At 36.0% G+C, this 21,714-nt stretch overlaps 1 protein-coding gene across 1 annotated transcript in view; it reads right to left on the bottom strand.

The window, feature by feature from the left end:
- Nucleotides 1-21,714, bottom strand: part of PLXDC2 (plexin domain containing 2) — a 255,655-nt gene that overhangs the window by 57,371 nt on the left and 176,570 nt on the right. The window contains exons 5-7 of the mRNA XM_027658758.1: nt 12,702-12,824; nt 9,643-9,761; nt 1,468-1,567 (exon numbers count right to left, since the gene is read on the bottom strand). Of these exons, the coding sequence (XP_027514559.1) occupies nt 1,468-1,567; nt 9,643-9,761; nt 12,702-12,824 (342 nt within the window). The remainder of the gene's footprint in view (nt 1-1,467; nt 1,568-9,642; nt 9,762-12,701; nt 12,825-21,714) is intronic.

Raw genomic sequence — 21,714 nt, forward strand, 5'->3', positions numbered from 1 at the left:
ACCAGAAGACTAGTAAGTCTTCTGCATTCATGAAAACCAAAATTATTTAGTGCCAGTGAAACAAGGTGCATGTCTAAAATATTGCTATGGAAAGAAACATTCAAACTAGAATAAAGACTCACATATACTATATGTTTTCCATACAAAATATGTAAATCTAAAAAAGGTTTTTTAGTGGTGTTTGGTTATGGAGGCCTGATGTCAAAAGATCTGCATGCCGTTTGCATCTCTTACATAGAATTTCTCTGTGACTGTTCTCATAAACCATTTGCATAAGTCAATCAACCTAGTTTCCACCTGAATCCATTTTTGGAGCTCTTACAAGCTGAAGGTTCACAAATATTCAGATCATTCCCTTGGAAACATCACTCACATTACTGAATTAGATTGCCTAGATTAATTTGTTCTTAAACACTCAAAACCAATCCATCCAACCATAGGCACATCACAATTACAAATTTCTGACCTCTTAAGTGAAATCTGAGCGTGCCAACCTCATTTACACTACTCTGAGCTCATAACAAGTAACAGATTATACTGAAATTTTCCATATTCCCCATGACCAGACATATAGGATTTAATCTCCCTCACGTTAAAGACTGTTTATATGTTTATGTGATGAAGATATAGGACGATCTGAGACTGGTACTTACAACTTCATTGTTAGCCTCATCTGCAGTCTGTCTTAAAGATGGGCTGGATCAGGTCAGTCTCTGTGAGTTTTGTCTGCACCACAGGGTGCCTTCTAGGAGGCTAGTTCAAGCACAGCTGCTTCCATCTACACCCTGCTGTCAGAGGATCACTAAAAACTGAATTTAGTAATTTTTTTCCAAATATGTAAATAAAACCAGCAGACTCGAAAAATGAATGTATTCTCTAATGGCTAAACAAACTCAAAGGGTTCTGTATACACTGTGTTAAAACAAAGCATTGAAGAAATCACACTTGATGTCCTGCTATTCATTTTCAGTCAAGCCATATAAAGTATAATGAAAGACAGGGAAAACCAAATGTCACCTGCAATACTGTTGCCATGACTATGTGAGCCCAAGATGTTATCTAATAACTACATCTCCTTTTCTCTCACTAAAATGTATATAAAGTATCAAGAACTTCCAGCCTGGATACTTTTAGATGGGTTTTTTGAACAGGGTGATTCTTCTTCTCTATGAATAAGGAGACATATTCCAAATAAAGTATCTCATGGAATACCAAATTGTGCTGGTTGACAATTTAATTTGACATTATTTGACTGGCCATTTAGTTTTATTTACTTAATTTATCAGTTCAAAAGAAACAATGACAGAAAAAGACATACTGGGAATTATCAAGCAAATAAAATTACACTTGAATTAACAAGCTGAAATTAGCTAAGTGATTTGTTGTGCAGCTAATCATCCTTGATAAAATTAGTTTATAGTAATTTCTAAGCCTCCAAACCATTAGCACCACTACAATTCTACATACTGGGAATTTGCTGGATCCTGTGCACAACCACAAATGCATCTGAAAGTCCCACTTTCACTGGGTGGTTGGTTGAACTTATCTGTGTTACAGCAACAGGAATCTGGAAGACAGAACAGGAAGATATATATGAAATATTGAACTAAAAAAGCTCTGGCTAAAAATAACAACACTGACAAAATGAACATTTAGTCAGTGTGAATTGCAAGTCCTAAATAAAATATTTTATACAACATAGCATAATATGACCAAGAATTTATTGAAGATAGAAATTACTGGTTTTAATTTGAATTTTAATGTATTTTCCTTTGCTTCTTGTGTAACAGCATTCACATTAACACAGGTAAAACAATTGTTAATGACAAAGCAGAAAAGGGTAGTAATTGTGAGCAATTTATTTCCCTCAGTTGAAGAAAAAGTAGCTAGTAACACTTGGAGAAGAAGGCAATACCCTCTTGTCTACTATTGAACACAAAACCAGCATATCTTGCTTCTCCAGATATCAGACCTAGTATTCAAAAGTTCTATCAAAGACTGAGAAGGAGACATAAATTTCATGCCTAGTAGTTCTCCAGATGGCACTAGCAGAGTAAAATTAATGAAATCCCTGGATCAATTAGCAATGTTAGACATTGCAAAAATTGCAAAGATGTAACTCAGACAAAAAAGAGCATGAGGTAGAGGATTGGGGACTATGGTCTAGAAAGAAGCAGTTTTGGAAGGAACCTCAGTATTGTATTGGATGAACAATTCCAGTCAGAAGGGATAGCATAGAAAGAAAACTTAATTGATACAATATTTGTTACACAAACAGTGAAACATAGCCTGGGAGTGGGGTGGTCATTTTACTTGTACTTGAACATTAGATCATTGCTGATACATTACACAGATTTTGAGAGGATATATTTCTTAAAAAGAAATTAAGAGAAGGAAGATTAAAAGTGCCATAAAAATATGTTGTAATCTTCAGTTCTCAAATGACATTAACAGGAGGATTAAAGAGGTCTATCTATTTGGCTTCTATTTGGTCTATCTTTCTGATAACAACAAAGGAATAATGGAAATCTGGCTAGATATCATAAACAGGTACTACCACAGGGAGAAATTACTCAGGGTCTTCTTTTTATTCTAGGACAGAAGGATATAACCAGAAGTTGGAAACTTCAGGCAGGTACCTGCAGAGTAGAATAAGCTACATGCTTTTATAACTGAATGTTATTAACCACTGGGATAAAAAACCAAGAACAATTATGATTCTCTACCCATTGCTGCTTTCAGATCACAGTTGGATGTCTGATATTTCAAAGCTGGTCTTCATTTAACCAGAAATTACTAAACTGAAGACAGATGAAATTGGATTAAGTGTAAGAAAATGAGAACCAAGGTGTTAGTTTAGCTAATCTAATAGCCTCCTCTGGCTTTACCTCTTAAAACTATCAAAATTATACTATCAGCCAGTACTTTTCACATAGCAGAAAAGCGCCAAACTAAAAGTCTGGTTACTTTTTTCCAGTGAATGAGGATTCAGTTCTGTCTACATGTCAATCAATGTCACGACTTCTGGTACTTGAATTAAACATCAGCAGTTGTTCTCCTTGTTCCGAAAATACCAGTTAGCTATGCTTTTTCCTGATTACACCAATAACTGTTTAGTAAAAGCTGAATTTAAGAATACTAAAACAAAAAGTAGGTTCTGTTGAATTTAACATTGTAATAAATTTTAATTTCTTTTACTTAATTTAGCGACTGTTTTTTTAGGAGTTCTTGCACACATGATCTGCTGTGGTATAAAAAAGTCATGAGACGTTCTTAAATCAACATGAAAAACAGAAGTGGCTTGGAAATACTAGTAATGCATAAATTTAAATTTGGTTTATATCAGCTTAGCTCTGATGCAGTTATTGAAGAAGCCTTCCAGAAGAAGGCTGGAAATCATATTTTCAAATTCTTCAAAATAAAAGACTCACTAAGATCAGAAATAAGTCTATAAATTTTCTCCAGCATGTAAATATAAACAAAATAAGGAAATTATTCATAGTCGCAGAATACTAAGAAAAGCTTACATTAGCTGTCAAAGAAACTGTCTTAAAGAATTTTAAGGATACTCTAGAGAAATTATTGAAAATTAAGTTAGAAAAAGCACTGTTTAGAAAGATGCAATGACTATTTCTTTTCCAAGTTAGGGAGGGAACAACAGATGAAGAAAGGACAGAGAATGTAGTTGGAATCAGCATTATGAGTAGGTGTGACAAAATATACTGGCAAAATTGGCAGCTCAAGGCACAAATTGTGTCTGATGCATGAAAAGAATCATACTAATTTGTGTGGGTAAGTGTAAATCAGAGGAATTTCACCCAGATTTTCTTGAAAAAGACTCCTTTATTTTAAGTCTAGTGCCTTTTTACATGTTTGTTATGAATTTGTGAATTATCGAACAATTTCCCTCAAAAAATATGAAAACAGCAAACTAATTTTTCTCTTTTTTTTTTTTTTTTTTTTTTCACCCCTCCTAGGAAGGAGTAATAGGTTCTTGCAGTATTAATGCCACAAGTGAGTTTGTTTTGGTTTGGATTTTTTAAAATAAATTTAGTTTCATTACAACTTAGTTCAGGAGAAATTAGAAAATTCTCTAGCAGAAATAACTCACTAGATTTTGCCAAAATCCCTGCAGATGTCCACACTCTTCTGTTGGGCATTCTAGTGAGAATAAGGAACTTGTGGAATAATTTTCTAAAACAAATAAGGAAGTGGAATAATTTTCTAAAACAAATAAGGAAGTTATAGTAGGGTCCAGTCTAATAAAAGAAGTTTAGATATATGTTTTAGAAATAGGGTTTAGAAGCAAGAGCTTGTATAAGCTTAAAAAACAAAATCAAATTTGTGTAGCCAGCTCTTCAAACTGAAGGGTAGTCTGTGTCAAACAGTCATACAGACAGAAATGCAGTCAAACTAGAAGGGAAACCATGACTCAGGAACACTCTTATTCTCCTGAAAAATTACAGTGTCATTAAACCTGTATTTACAAAAACATATACCTATTTTTTAAGGTGGGAAAAAGAAATTTGTAATGACTTTACTGAGTGCCATATTACAGGTGAAATCTTTACATGAAATGTCAAGATAAAATGGGCTTTTGCCACACGCTGGTCTATTAGGAAACATACTCTTTTGTCAGAAGACTTGTAGCAAATATTAAAATAATTTGCTGAAAATTAGAGCAAAACATTGGTAGCAAGCAGATAGCTGCTGTTCTGAATTCTTCACCTGAATGGCAAGATATGTCATAACAGGTCGACATGTGAAATAGCTGAACAGTAAGTTAAGAATGTGCAAGTGATTGCTAATGGGTGACAGTGATTTTATGGCATTACCTTCAGAGAATACTTTTTAGCTAGAATAATTCCAAAGTGTATGTTAGCTCTACCACAGAAAATATGAATTTTTGTGTTGTACAAGTCACCGGTTTATGAATAAATGCACACTAGCACTGAGGCCATTAATGTCCACATTTTGAATTATGTACTTTGACAATGAGGAGAAAGGTATTTAGAATTCCTTCTTAACTCTATGTATCACGGGGACCAGTAATTCTTTTCAACTTTGAGGTCATGCCAGAATCTTATCCTTCAAAAAGGAAGAAAATCATGGCCTCTAACCTTATTCTGAAGGAGATGGTAAGCAGGATGCAATTACTGCCTCACTTCAAAACTGAGTAAAAGACAAAAGACAGAGTATGTTGCAAAATAATAATGAGGAACAAAATAATTATGCCTATATAGTGTTTTCACTGACAGTTTCCTAAATAGCTGTTAATTACAGGCTAAACTACATGACATCTACTCATGAGTTTTAAATTGCATAAAATGACTACCTCAAAAATCAAAGATCCTGTTTGCGTGTCAATATTTTTGATAACAATAAAAGAGGCAAAGAAATGTCAATCATATATAACATAGGCAGAATATCCACCAAGAAGATGTGGATTTTTTTTTTTTTTTTGTGGTTTTTTTTTCGTTTGGTTTGGTTTGGGTTTGTTTTTAGTTTTTTTTTTTTAAATTTCTGTTAGTTTCCAGGCAACAGTAACAAAGTTTGTAGTCTTGTTTCTGAAAACAGTGTATTTTCACCACACATAGCAGGGGCATAAATTTTTTTTAAGTCCTAGCACTTTACCAGTTTAATTCAATTCTGTCTCCCTTTCACAAGAGAAAGAAATTATACTACAAGTTTCTTTTAAAATTTTTTTCAAACTTCATATATTGGGAATTTGAACAAGCATTTCAACTTTAATAATGGTTTCCAGATGACCACATAAATAGAGAGTCATTACTATTTAAATGAACAAAGAAAGCCTTCAGGTTACTGAAATTAAGAAAAATACAATTAACAAGGTCCATGGTACCTTTGCCTATTTTTTCCCGTATTAATCATGGATAGAAAAAGAAACAAAATGATACACTGAGAAACATTAGCTCTAAGCATCAATGGGAAAAGACCATACAGAACAGTTATTTTGTTCAATTAGAAGTAAAACTCTTGAGAACTGAACTTCAGTGAAATTTAGAACATAAGAAATGAGTATTCACTACTAATTCCTAACAAATATGCCTTCACAGAAATTTTTCTTTATTACTTTGTTCTGTTGGCTAGTTTGCTCTGTAATGTATTTCATATGTAGTAGAGGTGCATCAATAAAATTTTCTTGCTAGCTGTTTCCTGACATATTGGCCCTTTGCCAGAATTCTAACAGTCAGCATACGCAAAATGATATTTAAAATTGAAGGTATGTGTACTGTAAACAAAGTCAATTGCTAAATAAATAAATATTTTGCTTGTTATAGGACCTTGTTATATTTCAAATTGTTTTCACATTTTGAAAAGTTGACTATACAGCTCCTTCTCCTAACATTTAACACTTCCGAAAGATATTCTGATGTCTCCATATTTCTCTATCCTGGTGATTCAGCTCCTTTTCTAAATGTTTATTTTTTCAAAATCTGTTCTAGATTTTGGATAACAGTTGTGAACTTCACGTTGCTTCCTACTGGGAAAACAACAGAATGTAGAAAATTGGGCAGAATGGCTTTCATACTCAGCAAACCTCAGCCGAGATCCTATCTTGGTGGTCAACAGGTTTATGAGGCAGCAAACCTTATTTGGCAGCAGCAAGGATGTGAAAAAGGGAATCTCAAATACTTTGAATAAGTAAAAAAATAGAAGGTAAAATTTACCCAAAGTGCTTTAGATATAAAAGTCCCTGCTTGTACCTCCCTTAAATGTATAAACAATTATTTTAAAGGTAGATTCTTCAAGATAAATGTGTCACTAGTGTAGAGCCCCTATGGGATGCTTTATAAAGTTACTGGCAACCTGTCTGCTACATTTCTTACATGGTGCTTCAGCTTGGAGATTTCAATGACAATGCCTTGAAGACCTCGCAGATTTGCCATACATCACTGTCATTTCTGATGGACTGTGATGCTAAAATAAAATGGCACCAAAAAGACAGTAGAAATCTTCTTGTGCAACTTTTAGTCGTGCTAGTGAGCACTTACACAAGTAATCCTACTGGACTTAATGGAGCACCTGACAACATGACTCACCAGCAAGAGAAATGGTTCCAGAAGGAAGGACTTCCTCAGAAAGCAATGGATTTGGCACTGGAAAGTAAATAAGTTCCTAGCCAGATGCATCAACACTAAAATCAAGTTTAAATTTATTGTGTCTTGTTTGTTCTTTTCAGACAACTTATGTCTGATCAGTGATTGGCAATTTTATTTAATTTTCCTCATTTAGGAGAAAAGCTGAGGTCGTTGTAATGGAGTAAAAGCTGTAAATAAAGAAAGCAGTTTTCCGGAAGTCTCAGCCTCCTAATCTATTCCCCAAGCAATTTCTAATGGTATACACTAATTTTAACTTTCTAAAATTTTACAAAAATCTTCTGCCAAAAGATTTACAGATCATTAGTATGTTACTATTATAATTTTAAAAAGTCTCTTTCCTTATCTATATGCAATAGTGATGTTTAATAATTCCATTCAGGACAAGAATAACTCATGACAACGGGATGAGTTAAAAAATTCAGGAGTAGGAAAAAAGCACATTATTTGATTTGTAAATTCCAGTTTTCTGTCTCAAAATTAACAAAAAGGACATTCATAACTCCTCCCCACAAAAACACTGTGGTTTTGGAGGAAACTTCCAGTACCGTAATGAGAGCAATTCTGTTCATTGTAGCACAGAAATTGTTTATCCACAGATTAAATGACACACTTGCATGCAATTCTAGGGAAACACTTGTTATGAAGGAGGTGTCCCATTTCTTCCTTCTTCCTAAATGAATAAAGTTTTCTACTGCCTGACACTCTGCATCATCAATTACCTTTACACAAAATGAATGCAAGGTACTTTCAGTTTAGAGCAGGGCTGGATAGTAACAGAGACGGCAGAGTATCTAATAACCAAGAATAGTAGACTCCTGAAAATGTTACCATTTTAATGTCTGAATGCATATATAGTTCTTGACAAAATTATCTTAAAATTACAAATGGAAGTACTGTCCCTCCCCAACTCTCTGGGTCTTGAAGGTAGGAAATTTTCAGCAATCTTTAGAAGTTTTTGCCTTTCTTTGAAAAGATGGCAATAACAGGAGATAAATGAAGCTTTAGTGCATGATTCTTTGATCAAGCATAAGCTCTATAGTACTATATAGAGTAAAGCTCACATGAAGTTGGATTCAAGATGCAAATAAACTGCATTTTTATAGATGAAGACTCTAGCCTGTACCTAACATTCAGGAAAAGAACCTAAGCAGACCTTGCATCAGCACGTCTTTTATAAAAAAAGGATAGCCAGGTATGTGGGTATACCAGAAGTTTCTTGCTCCTACAAAACAGATTGAGCATTCTGCAGCAAGGTGCAAAGATATGACTGCGAGGTGAAGATATGACTGCTGCTAGTAAACTAACCCAGATCCTCTCTAGCTTTCTAGAGAAGGGGATAGAAGATATTTCTGCTACATTAAAGGTGCATGGCTACAATACATCAGAGAGAGAAAAGAAAACGGAGGCTGGACAATCAGTTGTATCACTGATTACATTTCTTTTACCACAAGGAGTATAACAGAGACTTACATCTTGAAGAGAAAGTCACAGTTTGCATGCCAAACTGAGATTAAACTGACAAAACCAAACCAAAAACCAAACCAAAACAAACTAATGAGAAAGAAAGAAAGAAAGAAAGAAAGAAAGAAAGAAAGAAAGAAAGAGAAAGAAAGAAAGAGAAAGAAAGAAAGAAAGAAAGAAAGAAAAAGAAATTCTTCTTTGACCCTAGAGATTTGAGCTTGTCTACTTTCTGATTCTCATTTGTCTACTTTCTGATTCTCATTTGCATGAATCACAGAGTCATTGAATCATAGAATACCAGGCTGAAAGGGGACTTCAAGGATCATCTGCTCCAACATTTCCTGGCAAAAGTACCAAAATTCAACTAGGCTACAGCCTCCAGAACTCTAGAAAGAAAAGAAAATCACCTAAAGCAACAACTGGAATTCTGAAACACCTGGAGAATGCAGAAAAGGCCATCCAATACAACATAATACTGCTATAAAGCCAAACCAAATGGCCTCCATCTAAGCAGTTTTATCACCAAACAGATGGAAAACCTCAAAGATCTAGTGATACAAACCAGTTATTTCTCATTTGAAATATATGAACTTTGAAATATGTGAGTTGCTAGAAATGACAGCTGCAGGAAAAAGGTGACCTTTTAATACTAACCATTGATTCTAGAGTATTTTCAAATAGGTCAAAATTCGGTGAATTAATTTAGCAAATTAGACCCAACCTTTTAAAACCCAAGAGGAATTTACTTAAAAACCCAAGAATATACTAAACACTCAACACGTACAACCACCCAAAAAAGTCCAGTTGAAATCCAGGAGTAACACATTTGAGTCATGTTGATGGTTTTTAAGTCCATCATATGAACAACATTTTTACAATAAAACATTATTTTTAGCAAAATAGTGATCTTATGAACAATATAATGAAATGATCTTATAGCTGATGTTTCAAATACCTTCCCCCCCAGAAAAAAATTACCTTCCCTCTTTCCCCCCCAGGGAAAATCCTGGCAGATATAATTTGTCCACTTAAATGATAATTTTTAGATTCGACTTACTTCTTTGTAGCCGAAAATGATACGCCCATCATTGAGAAGGGTGGCCTGAAAAGTAAAACTGCCCAGGTTGTAATTATCCTGCAGATGTACATGGTCCCACTGGACAACTAGTGCTGTGCCTGTGAACCCCAGAGTGGGGGTAGAGAGGCAAAGGGAAGAAAAAATGTAAGAAATACATTAACTGACTGTAGGAAAAGTACTCAACTTCAGTTACTTGAAACAAGAACAGTGACTAGTCTCTTTTTATCAACTTTCAGCTCCACACCTTGAAATGCCAAAGATATTAAAAATTCAAGTTGCAACTGAAATCCTCTTACATGTAGACACCACAGTGCCACACATAAGCACCTCAACTATCGCTAAAACAGCAGTGGACAAGTAACATGTCTGGAATCAACAATCACTAAAGGTAGGATCCAGCACTCAGGTTCAGGTGTGCTGACATTACCACTTCTCTGCAGGATCTTTTTTGCACCATATACATAAACCCAGATGACTTTGAAATGTGAAGTGTTAATAGTATCACCTGCTTAGTAAAAGTTCTTATTTCAGGAATTTGAATTCTTCCATTAACTATGCATTAATTAAAGAGCATTAACTTTTTTCTGCATGGTGTAAGTCCTTGCTGAGGTTCTGCAAGTTGAAAAATGTTAGGTATTTGCATTAAATAAATGTAGTTTAAATCAAACTCACTAAGAATTCATGCATAGGGTAAATATTGAGTCTGGTATGCAGAGATTTAGTTGCAAGAGGCTTGTTAATATTCATGGGAGTTCACTACCTGAATATCCACTTACCACAGCAAAAATGTACCCCAAGCAACTTGCATACCCTGTGAGCATGTTTTATAGATGTTGAAGGTTATTTTCAAGTAGCTTGACTGAAAGACACTTATCACCAAAACTGTGTTTACGAAAACCGACATTTTTGTCTTTATACGGATTCCTCAACAGCTTCTCTCTTCGGCATTAATGGAGTCATGTCCTTTAATTCACACTTTAATTTCCTTTCTTCTTGGAGCGTTCATGATGGTTCCGTACATACCCAGCTCAAAATATTTTTGATATATCCTTGAAACATCTTTTGTCACAAATCTTCTGTGATGTAACTCCCATGAACACGTCTTGGCAGGTGGAGTCATGAAACTATGAGCATAGAAAGTTTGGGTTCACACAGCACTAAGTCCAGCACATTATTGTCCTTTGTGTCTTTCACAGATGTAGTACATACTCATTAATTGTGCACACAGTACATTTTTTGCTTTGTGACCACACTCATTAACTGCTTTCTGAATATTTATTTATGATTGTATTAAATTTTATTTAAAGGCAGGTTGACTTTAAAAAATATGTGTATTATATAATAATATTATAATATTTACATTTTAATATATAATTAATAATTATAAAATTATTGGAATAAAAACAACCAGAATTTCTTATGGTTGGTCTTTGAGTACTTCAGATCCATGTGCATATCAGACCCCTACCCAAAAATAAAAATCGTCTGCCACCAACACTGTCACCCCAGGGCTTTTAGGAAGATTTGTGTGTGCCTAAACTCCTTGCAGTGAGCTCTGTCAGCGAGACCTTGATGGACCCCATGCTTTGTGCTTGCCTACTACAGATGCCGCTGTAAAGCAGCACACTTATTCATGGGGAGAAAACATGGAAGTACGAAATAAGGTGCTGAAGATACAATCTGCTCAGTTCCTTTTTATTTGTGGTGAGATAGCCAATTCTTTGTCCTAAAGCACATGGAGTTCAAAAGATCATGCCTTACACATGAAAGGAGATCCAAAATCTCAAAGAACTGTTTAACCTTGTCATGAAAGCCATGTGATACAGCTTGATTCACCTCGTATGAAGATTAGAAGTCTGGAATACAATGAGAATTAGCAATATCTTCCCCAGAATCCTCAGATTCTTTAAGAAAAGATGAAAAATCTCAGGCTATAATGTTAAATAATTTATGAAATCAAAATTATATTTTTTCTCTTTGAAATTCTTCATGTAAAGAGTAGGATTTTCTCATGTAAGTATTTTATTGGGTTTTTAACAAACATGCTGCAATGACTAGATTGTAAAAAGGTTATGACTAGGTACAAAAGTTATACAATACATATTGATCACTGTTCTAAAAAACAAAAAGTAACACGCCTGGTTGGAAATACAATATGTTTTGAACATGCTGTAAATTTATGCTTAAATTCACTATAAATAAAGATACAGATTAATCCATGTGTATCCAGGAAGATTTAAAAATCATGGATTTGATGATATTAAGTCATGATACTGAATTGTCTAAGTTTTAAATTCAGAATAGACAGTCACTGCCACTGTAGTTGATCACTAAAGGTCTGAAGTAAGGCACCAGATGCCTTTTAACCACATGGATTATGTTTCTGAAAAATCGATTATAACTGAATTCAAGAGAAAAATATCCACACATTCAAGGCCTTTGAAATATCTCACAGAGTTTCAAGTATAACACTGCAGTTAGCCTTTTACTCTTTCAATTTTTTTTACAAGGAACTGATGAGAATTTATGGTGTAGATGAACATCCTGGATTCCAGTTCTGGGACTCCATGCACTTAGTCATTGACAGGTTTATTAACCTTATGCCTGCCCTGTTTCCGTGTATTCTTGCTATTGCATTCCACAAATGCTATTTTCATTTTAGGTAGCGGGTAAATGGTATTTACTACCTCTCTCTCTCTATATATATATATATTTTGAAATAGCAGGAACTTACACTTTTATACAAGACAGATTTTTCCTTTTAAAGCTGATAAAATGCATTGCTAGTTTGAGTTGATGCACTTCAACCTCCAGAAGATATCTGTTTGATAAGGAAAAAGCATTCATGACTCTTTAACTGCTTTCTAAATTAAGAACTGTTTATGTATGTCTAGCTATATCCGTTATACAGCCTGGGAGTTAAAAAAAAAACAAAAAAAAATTTTGAAAAATCTTCAATGTTTCTCTCAAAAATAGTTAAGAAAATAAGAAGAGCCAAGGGATACAGACACATTCATTTATGAAGGACTGCTACATACCATTATCAAAGTATCTGACTGTTGAATTTCTTGATACACTGGGGTCAAAATTTGCCATTAAGGGTGCAATATATTGGGTAGCTGTTAGCATTCGATGTACAACTTCTCCAGTATATATGAAACCTACAATAAAAAAAAAATTGAGACCATTTCAGTAAATTCTGGAAAGATATATAGAATGGCAGGTTGAGTTAGGCATTGCCAGAGCATTAGAGGGTCATCTGAGAGAAATTAATCCCAAAATTTTATAGTGAATTAAATAAGAGCTAAAATGTCAGGAAAACCTCTGTCATGGCTGCAAGAAGAATAAGATTCAAAATGAACAGTGGAACAAGTAGTTCAAGAAGGAAGTTCTCATACAGAAATAAAACCAAAGAAAACTCAAGGAGGAATAACTCCAGTTAAGGAAAATATGCAACTATGTGGCATTGTGAAAATGAGCCATTTACCAGCAGGCATATTCCATAGTGGTTTCTTCTATCCTTTCCAAAAATCTTGTTTGTTTTGCTTTTGCAATTTGTGACCTCTTCAAAAGTTATTCTAACCCTTGTTCATATTTCTAGAGACGCTAAGAGACTATTTCATCTAAAATTTAGATGAAGAGTGGAACAGATAGGACTATTTCAGGATTATAAGCCAAGTAACATTTCTACTACATTCTCTGCAGTGTCAGGTCTCACTAGTTTATCCTATTCACTCCTGAATCAACCATAGTCTGCAGATTAATAGTGAGCTTCTTCCATCAAAAACCTCTGGTGGTTTGGAATTGGAGACCTTCATTTGAAAGAAGAACAGTCATCTATGGTGAATACAGTAATCCTGCAGTTTTTTTCAAAGCAAAAATTTGTGTCTTTTAATGGCAGGAAACCTCTTCAATTTTAAACAGTAGATGGTCTACAAATGTTGTTTATGTTTGTTTTAGCCTTTGCCTTTAACTTGATTTGACTACAGGCAGAGCTTCAAAACTAAGGTTTGATATTACCTCTCCTCCTAAAGTGTTTACCAGATGGTGCCTTACGTGAAATGTTTGCTTTTTCTCCTTCTATTGAGTCAATGAAGTATATTCCAACAGCAAACAGCTCAACAACAAGAAGAATATTAGAATATTTTCTAATATGAAAAATTTTATTTGAAAGACATCTCAAAGATATTTAATTTTTTACTGGCAAATGATACTATTCACTGCAACAGTATTTGCACTGGTTTGTGGATTTTTTTTACTATCTTCAATCGTATTGAGAGTCTTTCTTCCTCCGCAATTCCTTCCACTGTCAAACCCAAGAAGTCCTTTCTTCTCACATTAAGTATTATGGTAATGCAACACACTATGTAGGAGTATGCAAATCTATCCCTAAAACACAGTTCTGAAATTCCAGAACTAAATACAAACCTGATCAAATCTCCTGTTAAGAGATGCTATCTAAAAACTATTAATGTGCAACCTCACTTTGTTAATAGTGGTATCTCCATCTTAACCACTGTGAGATGATAGACTTATTTGATATGATACAGGAAATCGCTGAGTGCACGACAAACAGTGATTTTATGGAGTGCTTTAGCCATCCATCTACTCCTGTCCTCTCCTGAAATATGTAGTTAAATTCTTGATAACTGTTCACGGAACTAGTTCTAGAAGTCATAAGATGCTACAAAGAAACAAACAAGAAAGGTGGTTCTCTGGAATAATTCTTCTGCATGGCTGCTAGTATTTAAAATCAAGTTCTGTGAAGTCAACTAATGTGGAGGTGATAGGAGAGCTAAGAAAAAGTCAAGTGTGGAGAAAATACAACAAAAAATTTGGTTGCAAGTTTTGGCATCTGACAAAGGGGTAAGCTAGGAATCAAGCTGCTTTTTCTTCCGTTAAAACACATCTGTGTATCAGAAAGATACAGTATTTTAATATCTGGACACTCCCTAACTACTAAATTAAGTCTTAGGACTAAACTAAAACTTCTTTTTTTGGGAGGGGTGTGGAGAGGGGGTGGGGAGGGGAGAAGAGTGGAGGGCGGATTCCTTTAACTGAATATCTAAGTATCACTTTTCTTTTTGGTAATTGATATGGAGAGAGAAACATAAATTAAAAAAATATCTACCCTTACATATTTACAAGTAATTTATAAACTTGAATTTTCAGAAAATATAAGTGTGGCTGGAATTTTACTCTATAAGTTGTTATTTTAGGACAGCCAACTGTCTTGCCAAAGTATAGTCCCTGAAATGTATTTTCATTATTTTGTTTTTATTATTGTCTGCTTCTTAAATGTCATTCCCTTGAGAAATAATTTTTTATTCTTATTTAGACATTCTAAATACATGCAATTTCATAGAAATATACCTCATATTATGTGCTGCTTATTATCCCTGTGCTCATCTGCACACATATTTTAACACAGCTGTGGGTGGGTCTATAACCTTGAAACCCTTCCTCAAAAATATTTTGAAGACAATACAAACAAAACCTTTGAAGTCATACTCTTATATTACAATTAGCCTTAACAGTTCAGTACTTATTCATCCCTTGCACAACGGTCCTATCCTTACACACAGTTTCCCTTTCATGCTTCCATCCCATTTACAGTATAAATGTCACCATTATAACTAATAATGAGGCAGATACAATAGGGAAAGAAAGGACTTAGTTGTGCTGGAACACATAACTAAGTAAATCAGCCCAAGTAATTAGTAACCACAGCGTGTATTTCCAAGGGTTTGCCGGATGCAGCTTTACTATAGACAAAAATGGAAAGCAGGAGGTGGCTGATAGCTGGGAAGCGGGCAGGCCTTGCATGAAGATCACTCTAATGAGAGCTCCAGGCATGCATTGGAACAACTTGAAAAGAAACACAAAGTAATTTCAAATCATCCTAGAGATTCAAAAGCTGAAGCCACTGTTGATCATGGACATTTTATCATTGTCACTACAACTTAAAGAAAGCAGTAAATGTAAAATTAACTTATTTCTGAATGGAATTCCACAGAAAATTGGCTTATATTATCTGTGACCTAATTTTCTGACAGTGGTAAATGCTTATGGTAGATTTACTTAGTCAAGGAAGAATTTTTCAGACCTACAATTTCCTGAACCACTTAATCAGTCTTTTGTGGGAGGTGTCGGTAGAGCTCTTTTCCAAAACTCTCCACAAGCATTATACCTAGAAGCATAATATGTTCCTAAATACTGGAATGAAGACAAATAGGAGAGTGCTCAGCATTTTGTATGTTTAGTATGTACACATAAATTTGACTAAAAATAAGGTTGAAATAATACTAAAACCACTTGTAAATCAAGAAGGGTACACTTCTAGTTCTTGTAGTGTACAAATTTACACTCACACAAATAGGGGGAAAAATATGTATGTAACCACTTAACTATGAAAGCACATTTCCACCTGATGCAGGACACTGAATTTATTTAAAAATGCATTTTACATCTGAATTTATCCATTCCAAAATATGCTCCTTATCTGTTGCACATTAGCATATTAGATTTACAAAGAACATTTCATGTACAAGAATATAACATTCTGCACATAAGATTCCTGTGGTTTCTTTTTTTTTATACTCCTAGCTGTGCACAAACTCAGTATGACTTAGAAAGTTTTTGACAATATTTGCCAAGTGTACAGAATAACAGAATATAGGTTCAAAGCTGAATAGGCAATGAGTCCTTTGAAGTTGCTATTGTGTGTCTATAAAGATGATAGGATATGGGATATACAGATAATAAAAGAAAATGAAATATCTCGGTTGATAACCATCTTCTAAGTTAGTTGATAACTAACTTTTAGTACAAACCTTCTAAGACCTTGTATGAAAGACTACATAAATCTGAGCCTGATATCTAGGTGACAGTATGATAAACTGCTTTTGCCTTTCAGTATTTAGCTGAATTAGAACAAAATCCACTTTAGGTTGTAATTCCACATGTAATTTATTTTTAAATATATGAAACAACTGGTCATATCTTAAAAGCATATTGGATAAGGGTATAAATGAATTGTACTTGTGACGAGTAGGCTCCGTTTTGAGAGTATATATTTTAGGTGCCCTGTACTATTTCAAAGTTATAATGCCAGTTCAGTCTATCTATGTGGTGGAATTAACTTTGCCATCTGCCACGTGCCCACCCGACTGCTCTCTCACAACCCTTCCTCACAAGGATAGGAGGACAAAATAAGATGAAAAAATCTGTGTTCAGATATAGACTGGGAGAACACTTGGCAATTACTGTCATGGGCAAGATAGAAGTGATTTGGGGAAAATTAATTTATTTTGCTGCTAGATAAAACAGGCTCACATAGTGAGAAAGACAGATTAAAACACCTTCCCTCCACCCCTCCCTTTTTCCCAGACTTAGTGCCACTCCTTTATTCCTGACCTCTCTACCTTCTCCTCCCCATCAAGCAGTGCAGCGGGATGGGGAATGGGAATTGTGGTCAGTTCATAACACTTAATCTGTGTCACTCCTTTCTCCTAGCTTTTTTTTTTCCTATTTCACTGTAGAATTTTCCCATGGGCTGCAATCCTTTAGGATAAGACTGCTCCACTGTGGGTCCTCCATGGTTCCTTTAGGACAGTTCCACCTTTCCAATGTAGGGTCCTTCACAGGCTGCAGCACAGATATCTGCTTCAGTGTGGCTCTTCCACGGTCTGCAGAGAAATAACTGCTCCAGCCTTGTCTCCTCCACAGATGCTTCAGTGCCTGGATGATCTCCTCCTTCTTCTTCTCTCTCTTCCCTTGGTGTTCACAGTTTTATTTCTCATGCTTTTTCCTTCAATCCTGACTGATGTGCAACATTTTTTAACCTTTCTTAAATATGTTCCCCTGGAGGTGCCACCAAGGTGGTTCATGGGCTCAGCTGTTTCCTGTAGTGGGTTCACTGGAGCTGGTTGGATCTGTCTCTGTCTGACACAGGGCAGTGCCTCATGTCATTCTATAAAGGCAACCACCACACTACTTAAACCTTGCCACAACCCACAATACATCCTAAGACAACCTAATCATAGAATCATAGAAGTAGCCAGGTTGGAAAAGACCTTTGAGATCATCAAGTCCAACCCTTGATCCAACACTGCCATGGTTACTAGACCATGGCACTAAGTGCCACATCCACTCTCATCTTTAGGAAGAAATTCTTTACAGAGAGGGTTATCAGGCATTGGAACGGCCTACCCAGAGAGGTGGTGGATTCACCATCCCTAGAGGTTTTTAAAAAGAGATTGGACGTGGCCCTTAGTGCCATGATACAGTAATTGGAGTTGGATCAGGGGTTGGACTTGATGATCTTGGAGGTCTTTTCCAACCCAATCTATTCTATGATTCTATGATTCTATGATCTTAAAGATGTCCACCACTTCCCTGGGTAGCCCACTCCAATGCCTGATTACCCTCTCTGTAAAGAATTTCTTCCTAATATCTAACCTAAACCTCTCCTGGCACAGCTTAAGACCATGCCCTCTTGTCTTACTGATAGTTGCCTGGGAGAAGAGACCAACCCGTATCTGGTTACAACCTCCTTTCAGGGAGTTGTAGAGAGTGACGAGGTTTCCCCTGAGCATCCTCTTTTCCAGGCTAAAGAACCCCAGCTCCCTCAGACTCTCCTCACAGGACTTGTGCTCAAGTCCCTTCACCAGCCGCGTTGCTCTTCTCTGGACCTGCTCCAGCACCTCAGTATCCTTCCTGAACTCAGGGGCCCAGAACTGGACACAGTACTCCAGCTGTGGCCTCACCAGCGCTGAGTACAGGGGAAGAATCTCTTCCCTGGTCCTACTGGCCACACTGTTCCTGATCCAGGCCAGGATGCCATTGGCCTTCTCGGCCACCTGGGCACACTGCTGGCTCATGTTCAGCTTCCTGTCAATCCAAACTCCCAGGTCCCTTTCTGCCTGGCTGCTCTCCAGCCACTCTGTGCCCAGCCTGTAGCGCTGCAGGGGGTTGTTGTGGCCAAAGTGCAGGATCTGGTACTTGGCCTTGTTGAACCTCATCCCGTTGGAATCAGCCCAATTCTCCAGCCTGTCCTGGTCCCTCTGCAGAGCCCTCCTGCCTTCCAGCTGATCAACACTCTCCCTAGCTTAGTGTCATCTGTAAATTTGCTGATAGTGGACTCAATCCCCTCATGTAAATCATCAACAAAGATATTAAATAGAACTGGGTCCAACACTGATCCCTTGGGGACACCACTAGTGACCAGCCACCAACTGGATGCAGCACTGTTCACCACCATGCTCTGGGCCCGGCCCTCCAGCCAGTTTCTAACAAAGCACAGAGTGCCCCTGTCCAAGCTGTGTCCTGCCAGCTTTTTCAGGAGAATGCTGTGGGAGACGGTGTTAAAGGTTTTGCTGAAGTCCAGATAGACCACATCCACAGCCTTCCCCTCATCCATCAAGTAGGTCACCTGATCATAAAAGGAGATCAGGTTGGTCAGACAGCACCTGCCCTTCCTAAACCCGTGCTGGTTGGGTTTGATCCCTTGTCCATCCTGAAGGTGCTGTTCCTGTTTTATATATTACCTCTTCCATATTTATTTTATATAGCAACTATTTTAGGTAATTCACAAAAATAACACAATTCTCCTGAATTACTGGAGTTTCTTGTATCTTGTAAAGAGGTTTATTTATTTATTTTTAGATTAGTGATATTTTAGTAAAAGATAGGTAGAAAATTGCAGCTGAAACAGAGCACTTAAAGTACCAATCTTACCCTCAGTAATTGCTAGCTCTTGTCCAGGTTAGGTTATTCACACTGCATAATATAATATATAATATATAATATATATTATATAATATATAATATATTATATATAACATATAATATATAACATATAATATATAACATATAATATATAATATAATTTTGTCTTCTAAAAAGGGAAAAATGTTCTGGCATAAAGAAAACAATCTACAGAAAAAGAATAATTGTGTCTGCTGGTGCTCAATAAGTTGATGTGGAATTATGCCTTCAAATAGCCATGATATTGTTTTCATAAAAAGCACATAAAATTTTGCTTATTCTCCGAGATAATTTTTGTTGGAAATAAACACCTGGAACAATACTAGTTTCAACCTGAAATACTAAACAATGCATTTGACAAGAATAGGAATACTCAAAAGCTATTTGTACAGCTGCCAATAAGCAGTTTGACTCAGGCCTCTAAATCCCCTACAATTATCATTCCCTTCTTTTCACAATTCTGGAGAATTTGAGAACTTGACTGAATGGCACATGAGTTCCATCAAATCTCCATAAATCAACTATACTTATCAGGTGGTTTTGCCATTATAGTACAAGTTGGTTCATGCATCTTTTGTTTCAGGTACAGGCATCAATATTATTTTAATGATCTCCAAAGCCTGGTGTGTTTTAAAGGCAATTAATTGATGCAGTTCCACATTGGTTGACTTAATCTGAAGTGTGTCTTAGAGTCCCCAGAGAAGGTTTTTTCTACCATACAGTGTTGGCTCACAGGGAATCAAAAGATGGAGGATGTACACTTTTCTTGAGACACCTTAATTAATTCCAGATCAGAAAAGTGAAAAGATGATACTTGGAATTTAAGACTAAATGAAAAGATATGCATTTAAAATATACAAATGAACAAATCCTAGGAGCTCAAAACAGAGAACAAATCTAACCACCTCATATAAAATATTAAATGTAGAAAAAACCATAAGATTGATTTGGAAAAAAAAAGTTCATTTCTTTATCAAGTAGCTAATGTTAAGTAAAACCATATGTTAAAACCCGCAGTAAAACAACAAGCTGTGGTTACCAAGCTAGAAAAGAAAGGGCCTGCAAACAGTGGCTGAACAATGAAAGGTTTTGCATGACAGAGACTGTCCTAGGCAAAGGCAGTGCTGCCTTTCCAGTCCACAGTTCACTGTGGGTTTACTCGAACGCCTTTGCAGCATATAAACTAGAAGGAATATAGCAGAGCAGCTTCCGAAATAGGGAACCAGAGGAAAGTGGTTTTCCTGAGAGGGTAGGCTCCAATCCAGATCACTCAAGTTAAAGCCTTGATTTCAGCTTGTATATTCATATATGCAACAAGCTTTGAGAGGAGTAACAACACACTCTCACCATGCCCCCTGCCACCCTCCCAAAATGTCTTGTTGCACAGAGGCATCATTCCTTTCATTTCTCCCTGTTCATTTTCTCACTTAAGCAGGGTGAAAGTAAGAGACTTCTGATGCTCATTTTCCTCCAAAACACTTTGAAAACTGTTTGCGCAGCCAACAGAGAAAACTGCAGAGGAACTGGAGCTTCCCAACTCTCTGATAGCTTTTCTTTTGGTCTCAGCAAAATCAAAGCCTTCTGAGAGGATCTGCCCTGGGGCGTTTGGTGGTACTTTATATGAGCTCAAAGCTACCTCAATGGGTAGCAGAACTTCTACTCTGTATTTGCCATCTTAGACTGAGTTCATTACCCATTTTTGATGGAAACCAGAGTCAGCACAAGTACAGTACTGTACAGACTAAGAGTAACCACAATTTTCACAGTTTTACCCCCAATCTAACAATTATATGTTGTTGAAAGACTGCCATAAAATGGGCTATGTTATCTACTTCATTTGTTTATCGACTTCCCTATATCTAATGAAGAAGAAAATAGGAGAGAAACTATGAGACTTACCTTGGGGTTGTTTAAAAAACCCACCATAGCCAACTGTGGGGACAAAGAAGTGTTTAATGTCTGATTTCTGTCAGCGTTGGGCATTGCCAACGAAGACAAAGATAAGCTGCTCACAACTTAATGGTGTGTAAAAACCCCTCATATCCTAAAAGTGATTTATATTCCATCTTAACATCTCCAGCTGTCAGAGATATTTTTTTGCCAAATAAAGAAATCGGAAAGTGGATCAAAAATTCTTCTGTGTTCTCCAATTGACTATGATAACTGGTAACGTAAAAAGGTGTATTGAATTCTCTTGTTAAATAACTATTTGCCTGGACAGTAGGAAAAACATAGAACAGAGATAGAGACTGAGATGTAGGACATGAGAGTTTATATATACAT

This window comes from Corapipo altera, unplaced genomic scaffold, assembly GCF_003945725.1.
Source record: "Corapipo altera isolate COAL_440 unplaced genomic scaffold, ASM394572v1 63, whole genome shotgun sequence".
NCBI classification, from domain to species: domain Eukaryota; kingdom Metazoa; phylum Chordata; class Aves; order Passeriformes; family Pipridae; genus Corapipo; species Corapipo altera.